Raw genomic sequence first — 16,307 nt, forward strand, 5'->3', positions numbered from 1 at the left:
AACGGGTGCAGTGATAAATCCTGTTGTCAATTGTATAGTAACTTCCAGATTCTTTGGTTAGGATTCAGTGGCAGAGAAAATAACTTACCGCCTTGCACAGAAAGGAGCTAACAGTGTCTAAAATGACTCCCAGTGTCCCTAGATGGGCTGAAGACCAGAGACTGGTCTTAATAACTCTCCCTGCCACACCATAGCTGGGCTTTTGAGGAAGCTGCTGCTCCTACTATAGAGATGACTACCAGCTGCATGAACCAGACAGGGACCACTAGAGCCACTGTAAGTTCTTTGGGTATGGTTTGAAAACTTAGAGCAAAAGGTTTGCAATTAAAACCTGTACACAGGAGATGCTAATTTGCTACAAACATGCTATGTATGTGACTCAACTTTGGTTTAGAATCTACCATATATGTAACTTGGATTAACTCTTGTTTAAATTAGATATTTTTTATTACAAGCGTTTTACTATAAGTTTTAAGCCAAATTTTGTTACAGATTTTTATAGATTTTCTTTTCTTTTTTTGTTTGTTTGTTTTTCGAGACAGGGTTTCTCTGTAGCTTTGGAGCCTGTCCTGGAACTAGCTCTTGTAGACCAGACTGGTCTCGAACTCCCAGAGATCCACTTGCCTCTGTCTCCTGAGTGCTAGGATTAAAGGCATGCGCCACCACCACCCAGCTTTTATAAATTTTAAACCATACTCAATGAACTTACAAATCTTGAGATAGAGTTTACAATATAGTCGTAAGAGATTTTTTGAGACTAGAATGCAGAAAAATCATGGAGATAAAATATTTTGAAGAGTGGAAAGTTTGAGACTTAGGCATTAGCTCTGGAACCATGCTCCTCTGTCACATTAGGAAGCCACCTGCCAAGTGAAGATGTTCATTTTCAGGCCCAGAGTAATTGCATTTGCTTAAAGGAAACTAAGTTTCACTCAGAACACCAGCAGCAAAGAAGCCTGGGAAGTGAAGCTTCAGACTTTTCTGCCTGCCTCTGGGAAGATGCATGATAGTGGGACCAGAAGAGATAGCTAGGGAGTCACTCCATGGAAAAAGCCCATAATTGGCCACTCAGTTGTAAACCAGCCAGGCAGTGGTGCTCACGCCTCCCAGCACCAGGGAGGCAGAGGCAGGCGGATCTCTGAGTTTGAGGCCAGCCTGCAGAGTGAGTTCCAGGACAGCCAGGGCTAAGCAGAGAAACCCTATCTAGAAAAACAACAACAAGCCGGGCGGTGGTGGCGCACGCCTTTAATCCCAGCACTCGGGAGGCAGAGGCAGGCGGATCTCTGTGAGTTCGAGACCAGCCTGGTCTACAAGAGCTAGTGCCAGGACAGGCTCCAAAGCCACAGAGAAACCCTGTCTCAAAAAAACCAAAAAAAAAAAAAAAAAAACAACAACAACAACAACAAAACCTCACACAGCTGTGAACCAAATTTCATTTTTTGTGAAGAAACTGTGAACACGAACAAACAGTAGCAGCAGATCACCGGACTCACTGAACTGATGCTACCTAGCTCAGACTGTCCCTCTGCCAAACAGCTGCTATACACTCCCAGCTACTTAAGCAACTGGAATTCCAGTTAACATCTCAAGGGGTCGATGAGTAGAGAGCGTTCACTCCCTCGTTTACCTAACAAAGCCTTGCGGGCACCTGCTCTGCGTGTGTGCCAAGCGTTCCTTCTGTGCAGGGACTCAATGAGGAGTCACAGATGTTGCTTCTTATAAGGTCAAAACGCCTCATGAAAATCCTCTCTCTTCCTCGGAGGCGGAGAAAGATAATCCTCAGGTAGCTTGTGTCACCTCAGAAGGTTCAAATATTTGGTTAAAATACGTTTAACAACTTTAAAGGCTGGTCAGAAATACATGCTTGGATCTGTAAATGGAGCCAAACTCTTTGGCCGAAGTTTCACCGTGACTAGGTGAGCCTGGGAGAGTTTTGTGTTATGGGCCAACAAATCCTGGCAATGTGCAGTAGAAAAGCAAATGTAATTAATCGTTTGTCAATGTAAAAAGCACAGCTCTGACCTCAAAGGGAATAAGAGATAGTTTACTCTAGTTAACTAGTGTCAAGTTTGAGGGACCATGGTCTGGGAACACAGATTTAGGGAACTCCAAATTCCATGCCCCAACATGGAAGCATTTTGATGACATTTTTATAATGACAGAATGTCTTAGTTAGGTTTCTATTGCTGTAAAGAGACACCATGACCACGGCAACTCTTATAAAGGAAAACATTTAATTGAGATGGCAACTTACAGTTCAGAGGTTCAGTCCATTTTCATCATGTCGGGGAATATGGCAGCATGTAGGCAGACACGGTGTTGGAGAACTAGCTGAGAGTTCTACATCTTGCAGGCAACAGGAAGTGGTCTGTGACATTGGTGGAAATATCAGAGAAGCTGTTACAGTCATGGGAGGAGCTCTCCTAGAGGCCTCAGATGCTATCCAAAGACCTTAGTTTGGGGCTGATAGAAGCTAATAGTTAAGTTAATAGATTCCAAAGTCCATTTAGTCCATCAGTCACAGGATGTTTGTTTTGACACAAAAGTGGGCCAGGAATGGCTGTTTGGGGGTGCTAAAGACAGCCCAAATAAAGTGATTAGTTAGTTTCAGGTCCTGCAACGTTCCAGCCTCTCCACGTCACTTCCATAGGAACAAACACCTTCTTCTGGGGCCTCCAGAGACACTGCAAGTACATGTGCAGACATACATGCAGGAAAAACACCCATATATACACACACACACCTATACATTTAACAACTCATACGTATTATATACCTCAAGCAGAAGAATCAGCACCGGCTTTTACCCAATGTAAAAATGGCTTGCAGTAGGCTGATGCTCCTCATTGGCCAGGAGACACTGTGGACACTTGCACAAGGAGTGGCATGCCCAACAGCAAGCACTATAGCCTGGCATGATGCTCAAGTCACTGCCACTGTTCCACGAGGCTTCACGGACTTGCTAGCACACAGAAGAATGAGAGTCCTCGTGCCTGCTTGAGAATGATGCCTCTAAATTGTCAAAGCTAAGAGTTCCCCAAACAGGAAGCAAAAGGCTGTAACGTGGGGCTGAGGATATAGCTCAGTTGGCAGAATTTGCCTTATACACTTGAAGCCATAGTTTGATCCCCAGTATTCTATCTTGGAACTATGGGGTTGGAGGGAAGGGTGCCAGTCCCACTACACCCAAAGTCTCTGGTCACAGGGAAGAAAGCACCTTACAGTTGTCTCTGATTGGTTGGCATTTTGTGATTTGCTTCTTTCAATAAGCATAGTGTTGTTTGCCTACCCCTGCTAGGCAGGTCCGCTGCCATGAATAACACACCAGTCTTGAGCTTAGTGGAGGCTGTTTGTCTTGGCTTGTTTTTTTATATGGTGGTTCACTACTTTGCCAGGTCTGGTCTTGACCTTGTAATGCTCCTGACTCTGCTGTAGGAATTCCTACCGCCAGTAGCCTTTAAATAAACCCATTGGGCGTGGCCTCTTATACTATATATGGCAATGTAAAGTGCGCGGCCGGGGTATTCGGTTGCTGTTCCCTGTTCCAGCAGAGGACTGAGATCTGTGAAGCTACCCCTAAATAAATAACCCTCTATTATACTCAATTCTGAGCCAGTGTGGGATTTCTTTTAAGTGTCCCTCTTCATGACTCAATCCCCAGGATATCTGGGATTATAGACGTGAACCACCACCGTTTTGAGGGGTTTTGTTTAGTTTTAGAAACAGGAATTAGTCTCTAAATTGCAAGTCTCAAGTGACCCTCATATCTTAGCCACTTGCACCTGGCTCTGAGGAATTTAAAGGCGTGTCTGAACTGTAGTATGTGCCGGTTCTTCTTTCTTGTGACTACATTACACTAATATTCCAAATATTGGCTTTCCTTCATCAGCTGATGTACTTTTGCACTTATCCTTGCTAACTCCAGCTGTCAACTTGACATAGCCCAGAGTCACCTGAGGGTGGGTATCTTAACTGAGGAACTGTCTAGACCAGATTGGTCCTGTGATCATGTCTAAAAGACTGTCCTGATTGATGATTGCTAGGAGATATTAACTGGCTATGACCCACACAATTGGATTAACGATTCAAGAGCTAATTAAGAGACAATTGTAATGTGCTTTCATAAGTCCTCTTTTTACATTCATGTGCACGGTGGCAGGCATACATGCAGGCCCATGTACAGGTATATATATAAACAATAAACAGTACTGTAATAACGTGTTTGTTTTTATTTTGGGAGATGACGAGCCACCTCAGTGGTACAGTGTACACCTGGCATGAGTATAATGTCCCGTGTTCGAAAGAACACCACCAAAGAAACTTTAATGTAGGAAGGGGCCCACAAAAATCACAATGCTGCCCTGGCCTAATTACCCAGGGTGCTTTCTATACAATAACAGAAAATGTGACTGCAATTGCTCCAGCAATAACCATGTTTGATTTCCTGAGCTTTCCTGAGGAAGCTCAGCATTAAACATGGCCTCCGAGGTTAGAAGGCAGGGTGCTATTAAGGCCAAGATTCCTGGTTCTCCATAATGTCATCTTTGTTGTTGATGAGAACCTCAGTAATTAGCAGAATTTTCATTTCCAGGCCTTTCCAGGTTTGACATAATTCCTGAGGAAAAGAGACTGTTACCTCCAATAGCTTCATCCTAGGAGTAAGGAAACCTATCCCAAGAGTCACCCCACTCCTACCCCCACCCCCAAACTCAGCAAAACTCTTTATGATGGACTAAATGTTCCTGTTGTGGTTTGAATGTGAAATATCCTTCATGGACTCATGTATTTGAATACTTGTCTCTAGATAGTAGTGCTGTTTTGGAAGGCTGTGGAACCCTCAGGAGGTGGAGTTTTACTGGAGGAAGGTCACTGGAAGCAAGCCTTGAGGTTTTATAGCCTGGCTCAGTTTCCTAACCTGACTACAGATACCATGTGACCAGCTGCCTCACCCTCCAGCCACCAGGCCCCTTCTCAGACTCAAAGGACTGTGTCCCCTCAAACTGTGAGCCAAAACAAACCCCTCCTCCCTTAAGTTGCTTTTTTTTTCATGTATTTGGTCACACAAGAAAAGTAACTAATACAGTATCCCTAAATCTATATGCTGAAATCCTAACCACCAAGGTAAAAAGGTCAGGAGATGAGGCCTTGCAGAGGGGGGAGCAATAAAGGTAAAACTCTCATCAACAGAATTACTGCCTTTACAAAAAGGACCAGACAGCTCTCCAGCCCTCTTTATACATACAAAATCCTATCAAGAAGATTGCCATCAGAAGCATGACATCACCAGACACTGAACCTTCAAGTGCCTCATCTCAGACTCCCCATGTCCCAGAACTGAAAGAAAAATATGTTTAAGTTATCCAGTCTATAATATTCTGCTAAAGCAATTGAATGTGCCTGAAGACAATTCTGTCAATTTCACTTGGAAAGACCACAGCATATCCTCATTCCCAAACCTGGTAATTACCAGCAAGAAGAATGAGGGAAAAAGGAAAGGCTCATACTCATCACTGAGCTAGAAAAGATAGGGAGACAGCTACATGCCTGCTCCAGGATGTGGGGCTAAAAGTGTACATGTTCATGTCCAGGACGCTAAACACGTTTAGAGGGAGAAACACAGAGGATCCTGTAGTTGCAGCAGACTAAGCCAGTCCCGGTTCCTGCTGGAGGGGACATAGTGTTACACTCAGCTCCAGAGGCAGCAGTTTAGAGTTGGGCGAGACTGCAAGGGCAGGCTAGGTCGGAGGCCTTAGATAGAAGTAACTGTGACTTTAGGCAGGCTCCTTTAGCTAGTTCTCTCTCTTTCTCTCTCTCTTTGGGATTTTTTTGAGACAAGTCTCTCTATGTAGCCCGGGCTGTTCTCGTCCTGGAACTCAGCACATAGACCAGGCTGGCCTTGAACTCACAGAGATCTACCTGCCCCTGCCTCCTGAGTGCTGGGATTAAAGTGTGACACACATCCAGTTTTCTTTTTTGGTTTTGTTTTTGGGTTTTTTTTGGGGGGGGGGGTTGTTGTTGTTGTTTTTTGTTTTGTTTTGGTTTGGTTTTAGTTTTTTGAGACAGGGTTTCTCTGTAGTTTTTTGAAACCTGACTTGAAACTAGCTGTTGTAGACCAGGCTGGCCTTGAACTCACAGAGATCCACCTGCCTCTGTCTTCTGAGTGCTGGGATTAAAGGTGTGCACCATCACCATCTGGCTATGTCCAGCTTTCCTAAACTGTCTTAAAGCACTCTATACACATTACTATCCATATTGCAATCAGACTGAAGTGGGAAGAACACATTTCAAGGGATGCAAGCAGGAGAATGTGTCTTGGTTCCACGACTTAGGCAGTCTATGTTCTGTTCTGATCTGGGGTACCTCTTCATTAAGTCGCTATGAGCAAACCTCTCCCTCTCACTGAGTTTTCCTGCTGTTTCCATGACTGAGCCGCACCAGACTCTCCAGGCCCCAACAGCATCTTCACAAAAATCTCTGCTGGTTTTAGCTGTATTCCTGTGCCTTGAAATCAGGATGAATTACTGTCTCTTGTTTCACCCTTGTCCTCTTGCATGGCTGCTGCTCAAAGAAATTAATCAAGTTTATTAAGCATGACCTCACTTGTGAGCCCTGCTTTGGTCTGCTGGTCTGTACCTGCCTCCTGCTCAAAAAACGCCTCAGTCTTGGGTAGTGCTCTGGTGGGGGCAGGGAAGCCAGCCGGGTGGCCACGTCTTTTGTTGTTTGCAGAGACCGATGCACCGGGCTGGATCGGACAAAGGCAGGGAGCTCTGCTATAGAGAGTACAGGGCCCTTTGTTGCCATGGCTGTGGAAAAAAATAGGAACAAAAAGGATAAATGTTGCATCCAAATACACTAATAATTAACACTTAGCACCATGGATATAAAAAGCACTTAAGGCTAAATTACAATGAGCATAATAGCTATTCATTATTCAGCCCTGCTCCATATGGCACCCTGGCTTAGTAGGCTGGCGCTTGGGAACTAACTGGGGCCTAACTGCCCAGGTCTAAAACCCCATCCCAAGCATTTAGCAGCGCTGAGACTGTGGACAAGTTACTAAAGCTCTCTAGTCTCAGCCTTTGCATCCTCAGAGCACAGACAATGAAAGCGGCACACCACGCACAGGGTCATGTGCACTCACACAATGCTTACAAAGCAACTTAACCGTGGTCGGCCACACAATGGCTCAGCAAACGTTTATGGCTTTACATACATTGCTCAGCCAATCTGGACCTCAGAACAAACTTCTAACATAAACATTAGCTCCATCAACTTGAAAAAAATTAATATTTTGAGGCTAAATTAATTCCTCAAGGTCACTCTCTTAGGCTTTCTATTGCTGTGATAAAGCACCATGACAAGAAGTATCCCAGGGAGGAAAGGGTTTATTCGGCTTACACTTCCACACCGTAGTCTGTCATCAAAGAAGCCAGGGCAATGTTGGGCATGGAAGCACACACCTTTAATCCCAGCACTTGGGAAGCAGAGGGAGGCAGATCTCTATGAGTTCAAAATCAGCCTGGTCTATACAATGAGTTTCAGGACAGCCAGGGCTACATAGACAGACCCTGCCTCAAAAGCCAAAACAGAAATAAGATGTTGAGGGGTGTTTGAACTTTGTTTAACATGAAGAAATCCAGAATTGGACTTATTATACCTCCTGTGGAGTGGATTCCTGGCTCTGAGCATGGTCCATTTAAGTCAGAACTCAATCTAGACACAACCAAGTCTTGTTTAGTACTCAGAGAGCTCAATTTGACACCAAAATGAACCTCAACTTAACAAGCCATCCAGATGGCTCAGTCGGTGAAAGTGTTGCCGTGTAAGGCAGAAGACCTGAGTTTAACCCACAGAGCCCATGGTGAGAGTAGAGAAGTCACCCCTAAAGGTTTTCCTCTAACCTCTACACACACACACACACACACACACACACACACACACACTAATAATCATAATAAAAGAAATAACTTTATTTATTTATTTATTTATTTTGATCTTTTCGATACAGGGTTTTTTGTGTAACAGTCCTAGCTGTCCTGGAACTCACTTTGTAGACCAGGCTGGCCTCTGTCTCCTGAGTGCTGGGATTAAAGGAGTGTACCACCACCTCCCAGCTAAATAAAAATTTGAAATGAATAAATCAATTTTACGATATCTCTGGGAAGAAGAAGAGTCTGGCCATGCTCATGCTGCAGCCATTTGATGAAATCAAACTCTGGGTAAGGTGTTGTCATGACCATTTCTTCACATTTATGTTAGATTGTCTGTTTTGAGACCGGCTTTCACTAAATAGCCCTGGCTAACTATAACTCACTATGTAGACCAGACTGCTCTCAAACTCACAGAAATCCACCTGCCTCTGCCTCCGCAGTGCTGAGATTAAAGATCATGGCCTGGCATGGTGACACATGCCTGTAATCCTAACAACTCAGGAGGGATTGGTGCTGTGAGTTCTGGGCCAGCCTCCTGGGTTTCGGGCTACCCTGAGTGAGTGCAGCCATTGTGAGACTGAGATCCTGCCTCCTTAAGACAAAAACCAACAAAAAACCAAAACCACCCGGGAGGTGGTGCAAGCACTCCACAGGCACAGGCAGGTGGATGAGTTCAAGGCCAGCCTGGTCTACAGAGTGAGTTCCAGAACAGGCTCCAGAGAAACCCTGTCTTGAAAAACCAAAAAAAAAAAAAAAAAAAGGGTTGGGATCGCCCTCTGGGTTTAGCACTCAGTGTTCCTTGAAGTGTCTAAACTTCAGTCCTGGAGAATCTAGGATGGTTGGTCACCACCCTATCAGGGCAGCTTTTCCAAGGCTAATGGAGATTTCAAACCTAGAAGAATCTGGGCTACTCATCTCCTGGCCCAGCTTGTTGGGTAGATTGGCCAGGAGGGTCCGGTTGGCCTCTCCTGAACACCAGGGCAAGAGCTGGTTAAAATGAAACCAATGGTGACACCTAGCGGTAATTTGAAGAACTGCAGCATTGGAAGACCTATTTGGTTTCCAATGCTTAGTTGGTTCATTCATAAATATTTACTGCCAAGACTTAGGCTAGACACTATGCAAAAGTCTAAAGGACCTGAGAAGGCATTCCATGCAGGAAAAAACAGCAAAAACAAGATCTTGGGGTGGAAAGAGCATAAAGTTCCCGGGAATTAATTACATTATGAAGAAAAAGGATATTAATAACAAAAACCAAGATGGAGTGGGCTGGTAAGAGCAGGCTCAGCAGGTAAGGGGGCCTGCCACCAAGTCTGAGGAGCTGAGTTTGAAGCCCAGACTCACATGGTGAAGGAGAGAACAAACTCCCCTAGATATTCCGTTGACCTCCACACATGCAACGTGAGATGAACAGACTCAAAAGTACACAGATACTTCATACACAAAGTAAATAAATCTAATTTAAAGGTTGATGAAGCTGGCTTTTTATAACGACTCAAGGGGGATCTATTTAAAAAAAAAAAAGGCAGGAGAGTTTGTCAGGCCCTAATCTGCCACAGGGAATATTTCTTTTCTTTTTTTAAAAAAGATATTTATTATGTATACAGGGTTCTTCTTGCATGTATCCTGCAGTACAGAAGAGGACACCAGATCTTATTACAGATGGTTGTGAGCCACCATGTGGTTGCTGGGAATTGAACCCAGGACCTCTGGAAGAGCAGCCAGTGCTCTTAACCTCTGAGCCACCTTTCCAGCCCCACAAGGAATATTTCTGTCTTGAGCCTAAGAACAGTCAGAAATCCCTGGAGACTTTTAATCGGGACAGTAAATTAACTAGACCTCATTCGCTTCTCAGTTCTTGCTCAGGGACAAACTCAAGTTCAGGAAGGCAATTAAAGGTTATTGTGTTGTCCAGATTATTCCAAATAGTGGAGATGGAAGAGAAAAGGAAAGATTGTAGGACTTCAGAGGAGTTACAGAAACAGAATGGGCAGGGATAAGGGACACGGAGGTGGGGACTGAGGTATTAGGAGGGGATCCGGAACCCTGCAGGTCTCTGGCTAGGACAGCTACCAAGAAGACGGAGAACAGTGTTGGGTCTGGAGGATTTGAGGGACCTGTGGGACATTCATGCCAGGGAAGCAAATAAGCAGTTGAATAATGTGAGGAAGGAGACATCATCTGGGGACACAGCTTGGATTTTTAAGAGCAGGCAAAGGGACTAAGCATGCTGTACACCCGTGATCTCAGCACGGTGCAGAGGCAGGAGGAGCAGGAGTTCAGGTTACTCAGATACACAGCTCAAGACCAACCAGAGCTGCGCGAGACCCTGTATCTGTGACTAGTGTTGGGAGGCTGAGGTCAGCCTGGGCTCTAGAGTGAGACCCTGTTTCAAAGACTCAACAGATACTGTTCAAGCATGACCAGCACTACCACCCCAGCTGAAACTTTGTACTCCTAACATCCCAACTCCCCATCACCACCTCAGTTCTGGAGGCCACCATTTCTGTGAAAGGAAAAAGAATCAGTTCAGAACCCCCAAGACCAAGTTCTCAGCACATGGATTTGTTCGCCCTAGAGGGACAGAGAGCAGGGGTTAAGATACAAGGACAGAAGATAAAGGCTGAGGAAGAAGGGGAGGGGAACAAAGGAAAGGGAACAGGGGTATTTGTGGCAGGACAAAGGATGCCTCTAGATAGAAAGGAGACAGACGTGGCACATAGGAAAATGGCTGTATATAAAGGAAAAAGGGGAAGCCGGCGATGGTGGTGCACGCCTTTAACCCCAGCACTTGGGAGGCAGATAAAGGCAGATCTCTGTGAGTTAGAGGCCAGCCTTGTCTACAGAGAGAGAATTCCAGGACAGGCTCCAAAGCTACAGAGAAACCCTGTCTCAAAAAAAAAAAAAAAAAAAAAAAAAAGGAGGAGGAGGAGAAGGACGAGAAGGAGGAGGAGGAGGAGGAGGAGAAGGAAAAGGAAAGAAAGAAAAGGGAGAAGCCCTGTGTTAGGATGAGGGGTTTAATTTTAATTGAACATGTTAATTGGGTGAGACAAAGGGGGGGGTCTTCACTACTTCACTACTACTATGCCAGGGATGCCCTTTATCTTGGAGATATCCCCACCCCCACTACCAGGTCCCTGCCTGCCTTTTTCTCTTTCCTCCCTCCCTCCTGCCCTCCCAACTAGCTCCTTTCACTTAGGGGCCTGTCCTGCAGCCTCTCCCCTGGCTTGAAGTGAATGTGCTTGCTACACAGAGCTCTGTACTTTAAAAGTTAAGCTGGGAGCTGGGGATGTAGCTCAGTTGGTGGCATGCCTGCCTAGCACGTATCAAGTCCTAGGTTCCATCCCTAGCATTTCATAACCAGGCCGGGTGCACACCTATAATCCCCGCACTCTGGAGGCAGGGGGATCTTCAGTTTAAAGTCATCTCAGTTATAAAACGTGTTAGAGGCCAGCCTGGGCTACCAGGAGACCGTACGTTTTGTTATTGTTGTTGTTTTAATTTGTTAGTAAATATGTATATTCTACAACTCGAAAAAAATTAAGGTCACCTTCTCTGTGAGGTTTTTCTGGGCCAACCCAAAGCAGTCAAGTGAGGAGAAACGGAGGCGGATCCAAACATGAGGGAGCTTTCGGAGCAGCTTCCGGCGGAAGGGAATGGTAAAAGAGCACAGAGCAGGACCAGGAAAGACTTGACTGCGGCGGATCCTTAAAGAAGTGAGCTGCTGGGTGGCCCAGGGGGCAAAGCGGGGCGGATCCGGGGAGGGGTGAGAGGCCATTCGAGGCCGTTGGTCTGTCCGGAACCAGGAACCGGGTAGGACGAGCCAGGAGAGCTAGGATTTCCTAGCCCGCCGAGTGAGCTAGCGCTGTTTGGAGTCGACACCTGCCGGAGGGGCGCTGTTCTACGACTTGGACACCTCAACTTTCCACAGCCCAAGATCACCCCTACCTCACCTGCCGACACAAGGCGGGAGTGGCAGGAAGCTACCGCTGTGCCATGACCTTGCTCTCCTGCCTGCGGGCTCCCTTTCCTGTGGGTTCCTCCGTTTCGCTTCCGTCTTGCAGACTCTAGCACACCCAGCACAGGTAGCCACGCAGGAGGGCAGTCGTCAAGCTGAGAAGCAAGCTCCGGAACCCTGAGTGGATGATGTTCTGGACACCGACATCACAGGGGACCAACACTGCAGCCACCTCTACCTTCACCCCTCTGAAAACCCAGTTCATTACAGTGTCGATGCTTTTCCCTGAAAAGGAGGGAACTGCAAGGCTTATGGAAACTAAGTGATTTTGCTGAACTGTGGTGTACTCGCGGTGTACCCTTGAAAGCAAACTTGTGGGACTGGGTCGAAGACTTGGAGGGTATGGATTGTAAAGCCCTGACTTTAAACACACTCAGGGCAGCCTGTTTTTGCTCTAGCATTCAGAGAGCCGTATTTCCAGGTCTCCTCCCTCACATTCCACCGAAACCAGGGCTTTCCTGAGTGCTCTAGGAGTGGTTCTAATCTGTGTTGCCTTGGAGGCTACAGTCTTTTTGTGACCCTCTTGTCTTGGTTGTGCAGTCTGACCTAAATCCACTACTAGCCAGGACAAAGCCACCTCAGTCCAGGCCCTACACAGTCAGGGGTTAAAGCCCAGGCCTCTTGCTAGGTTCCTCAGCTGCACAGGCCTGAGAAAGCCAGCCCAATCTAGGATCTAGTAATAAGGACATTTCCTTTCTGGTGGGAGAGCAGGTGAGGCCTCTAGTGTTCCACTGGCTAGTCTTCCATCTACTGCTGTGGTTTAGGCAGCACGAGTCAGGTAACTGGCATCCTGCTCAGTGTAAAGGATTGTGGGAAAACAAATCTAAGGTGGAAAGACTGGGCCTTAATTAAGGGCACACTTAGCCGTAACTACACACTTTTTCCAAGGCAGTCCTTACACTTTCCACAGTGCTTCAAGCTTAGAAATCTTAGGGAATGAAGCTGAGGTCCAAGGGGATATGAGAGAAGAAAGGATAGGGGCTAGGATGTAGCTCAATGATAAGAATATTTGCCTAGCATTTACAAGGCCCTGAGTTCAATCCCTAATATGGGGGTGTTGGGGGGAGTCATCATGAATTAATTCTACAAGACTCCCCGAAGGGAGTCACAGCTTGTTCTGGGTCATTATCAGAGCTCCTTGACTTACCTTTGACCCAAGCTAGTACAGTCTCTGCCCACCCCCACCTCTCCAAAGAGGTCACACAATACCGTCTTGGGAGGTACCACTTGACACTGTGTCATGAGAATAAAACAAAGCTACAGCCACAGCTACAATTGATTGAACACACACACTGTCTCCTTTAACCACAGCCATCTGAGTGAGCGTTCTTGCCTAGTATTGTGAGACCATGAGTATTGATCCTCAGCAACAGGACAGGGGAATCCCATTTTTGCAGATAAGGAAGAGACAAAGTAAGCAACATGACCAAAGTCATGACTATTAGAGCTAGATTTCTAAGCCAGGTCTCCTTAACTCTGGAATCCATGTTCTCCTGATCACTGGTCAGCAAAAGAGGTCCTGCCCTGCCCTCCTACTTGCAACCCTGAAAACCCAGCCACGCCTGCTAGTCTAAGTCAGGTCCCCTCAGAAGCCTTCTGACTCACAACGGAGTTTCCGGCCAGGCCAATGGAGCGTCTTCTCTAAGGTTTTCTTCTTGCAGTCGGCCCTTTCGTGTCCTTCTCTAACCTTAGCTCAAGGCCCTTCTGGCTGAAACCCCACAGGCTTCTTCATCCTAGTGACTTCACTCATCTTGGGGGCCCTGGCTCAGATCCTTAGGAAGGCCTGAGTTGTGGCTGGAGTTCTGTTAAGGTGGTGAGCAGTAGTTCCTCACAGGAACAACAATCAAACAAACAAAAAGGATTTCCTTTTTCCTACCTCCAAGTCTCAATTAGTTGCAGAAATAGACTTGAAGAGGCAGTAGAAATTGCCTGGATGGTTGGAAAGATATGTAAATGTTTTCTCTTTTACCTATTTCTCCGCTCCGTTTTGGAGATTGAAAAAATATATATCTTTAAGTAGTTTAATATTAAGAAAATAAGACATGAATGGAGCACTAGGACTTGAAGACAGACTCCTGAGTAAAGAAAAAGCACCAGACTAAGAAATCCCGTGCTTGTGGAGGGAGGATTCAGGCTCCTCCCCCACCCCCACTTCTGAGGTCGTGAGAAGACTGCGCCTGGCACTGAGTGAAGGTGGCTATTGTGACTTCCCGAGCCCGGGAAGGGGTGGCTCAGTGCCAAGGGTGTGACCTGGTCCAAAGCCCTGGGATGGAACTGCCCTTCGTCCGGGCAGTACCCGAGGAGACCCGTTCTGGGTGAGAGGGCGTGTCAAAGGCGGAGTCTCCAGCCCGATCTCCCGCCCCGCTCAGCGTCCGCGTGGTTCTCAAACATTTTACCCCCAGAGCCTGAGGTCCTTAGCCGGCTTCTGGTTGAGGTTGCGCTGCAGAGAGGATCAATCCCCCAAGGTCTGACTGTGACCTCTGCCCAGAAAAGACCAAGGAACGCGCTCTTCGGGCAGACCTGGGCTCCACCAGCTTCCAACAACTAGTCTGGGACCAAGAGTTTTGGGGTTCGAAACAAGTGAGCCTCCCCAGAAGGACAGAGCCGGGGTATTGGACTCGCCATGGCTGCGCACGCCCGCCGTCTGTGCCATGTCGCTTTCCATGTGCCAGCTGGACAGCCCCTAGCGAAGGATCTACACCGCCTCTTCGGCTTCCAGCCCCTGGCGGTGCGGGAAGCTGGCGGCTGGAGACAGCTGGCCCTGCGCAGCGGAGACGCAGTCTTTCTAGTGAACGAGGGCTCGGGGCCGGGGAAGCCACTGTACGGCCTGGATCCGCACCACTCGATGCCCAGCGCCACGAACCTGTGCTTCGACGTGGAAGATGTGGGCGCCGCCGCCCGGACGCTGGCGGCACGGGGCTGCGTGGTGCCGGTACCACCCACTAGCGTGAGGGATGCACAGGGCACAGCCATCTACACAGTGGTCAGCTCTCCGGCTGGTAACCTTAGCTTTACGTTGCTGCAACGTGCTGGCTATCGCGGATCCTTCCTGCCTGGATTCACACCGCTGCCTTGCACGTCTGGCCCTGGCTGGGTCAGCCACGTGGACCACTTGACCTTGGCCTGCACCTCTGGCAGCTCCCCTACTCTTAGGCGGTGGTTCCACGACTGCCTAGGGTTTCGTCACTTGCCGCTGAGCCCAGGTGAGGATCCGGAGCAGGGCCTCAAGGTGGCTGCAGGGTCTGGGCGAGGGGGACTAAGGCTTACTGCCCTGCAGATCCCGCCTGACAGCACGGTTCCCACCCTCGTGCTGGCGGAGTCCCTACCGGGACTCCCCAACAAACAGGACCAGGTAGAGCAATTTCTAGCCCGGCACGGGGGGCCAGGCCTGCAGCATGTAGGACTGTACACTCCCAACATCATGGAAGCTTCTGAGGGGATGGCGAAGGCAGGAGGCCGGTTCCTAACCCCTCCTGAAACTTACTATCAGCAGCCTGGCAAAGAGGAACAAATCATAGCTGCAGGGCACAAGCCTAGCCTTCTAGGACGGCAGGGAATTCTGCTAGATGGCGCTAAAGACACATTTTTGCTTCAGGTCTTTACCAAGTCCCTCTTCGCTGAGGACACCTTCTTTCTGGAGCTGATTCAGAGACAGGGGGCCACAGGCTTTGGCCAGAACAACATCCGGGCACTATGGCAGTCGGTGCAAGAGGAAGCTGCGAGGGCTCAGGGAGCCTAACGCCCGCTAGATCTGGGAGTCGCCACCTGTCCTAGGTGCTCTGAGGAAGGAGTCCAGCATAGGCCTGCTGGAGCTGACGCGCCTCACAGGACCACACCCCAGATAAAGCCCATCCTTCCCTTCAGGGCCAGGTGCAGGTCTTCATTCCAACCAGTACCCGCCAATTCTAGTCTCTCAACAGACTCCAAAGAGTTGGGACTTAAAATGTCTGACACCTCTAGGTAATAAAGTAATGAGGTCGTGAGACACAAGACTCTGAACTGCCTTTGTGTCGTCTCTGCATTTCTTCCCCATCCCCTGAAGGTCTTGGGATTATTAACCCATGTGCTTTCTGAAGTTTCATTACTTGTGAAATGGGCCCTGAATAAATGATTTTGAAGAAGAATTTAATACAAACCCTCCTCTGTGCCGACCTCCCCAGGGAGAGAAACAGCTGCAGGTGCAGACTAGGTCAGGATTAGCCCAACCACCTGCTCTAAGATGACGCTCCAATCAGAGCTTACCTGAGACCCAGAATGGAAGCATTAGATGTCAGCTACGGACAGGTGCTCCCTGCAGCTGCCCTGACTCTGCCAGGGAAGAATACTCAGATCAGAATGCATCCAGAGGAAGTCAGAAC

At 47.7% G+C, this 16,307-nt stretch overlaps 1 protein-coding gene across 1 annotated transcript; it reads left to right on the forward strand.

The window, feature by feature from the left end:
• The first annotated feature begins 11,658 nt into the window (after nt 1-11,658).
• On the forward strand, nt 11,659-15,973 carry Hpdl (4-hydroxyphenylpyruvate dioxygenase like). Its single transcript, XM_041651075.1, has one exon. The coding sequence runs from the start codon at nt 14,573-14,575 to the stop codon at nt 15,686-15,688; it is 1,116 nt and encodes a 371-aa protein (XP_041507009.1). The 5' UTR covers nt 11,659-14,572; the 3' UTR covers nt 15,689-15,973.
• Nucleotides 15,974-16,307: the final 334 nt, after the last annotated feature.

Source organism: Microtus oregoni, unplaced genomic scaffold (assembly GCF_018167655.1).
Source record: "Microtus oregoni isolate MIOR12 unplaced genomic scaffold, Mior012 000005F_ref0000423, whole genome shotgun sequence".
In the NCBI taxonomy this organism is placed as follows: Eukaryota; Metazoa; Chordata; class Mammalia; order Rodentia; family Cricetidae; genus Microtus; species Microtus oregoni.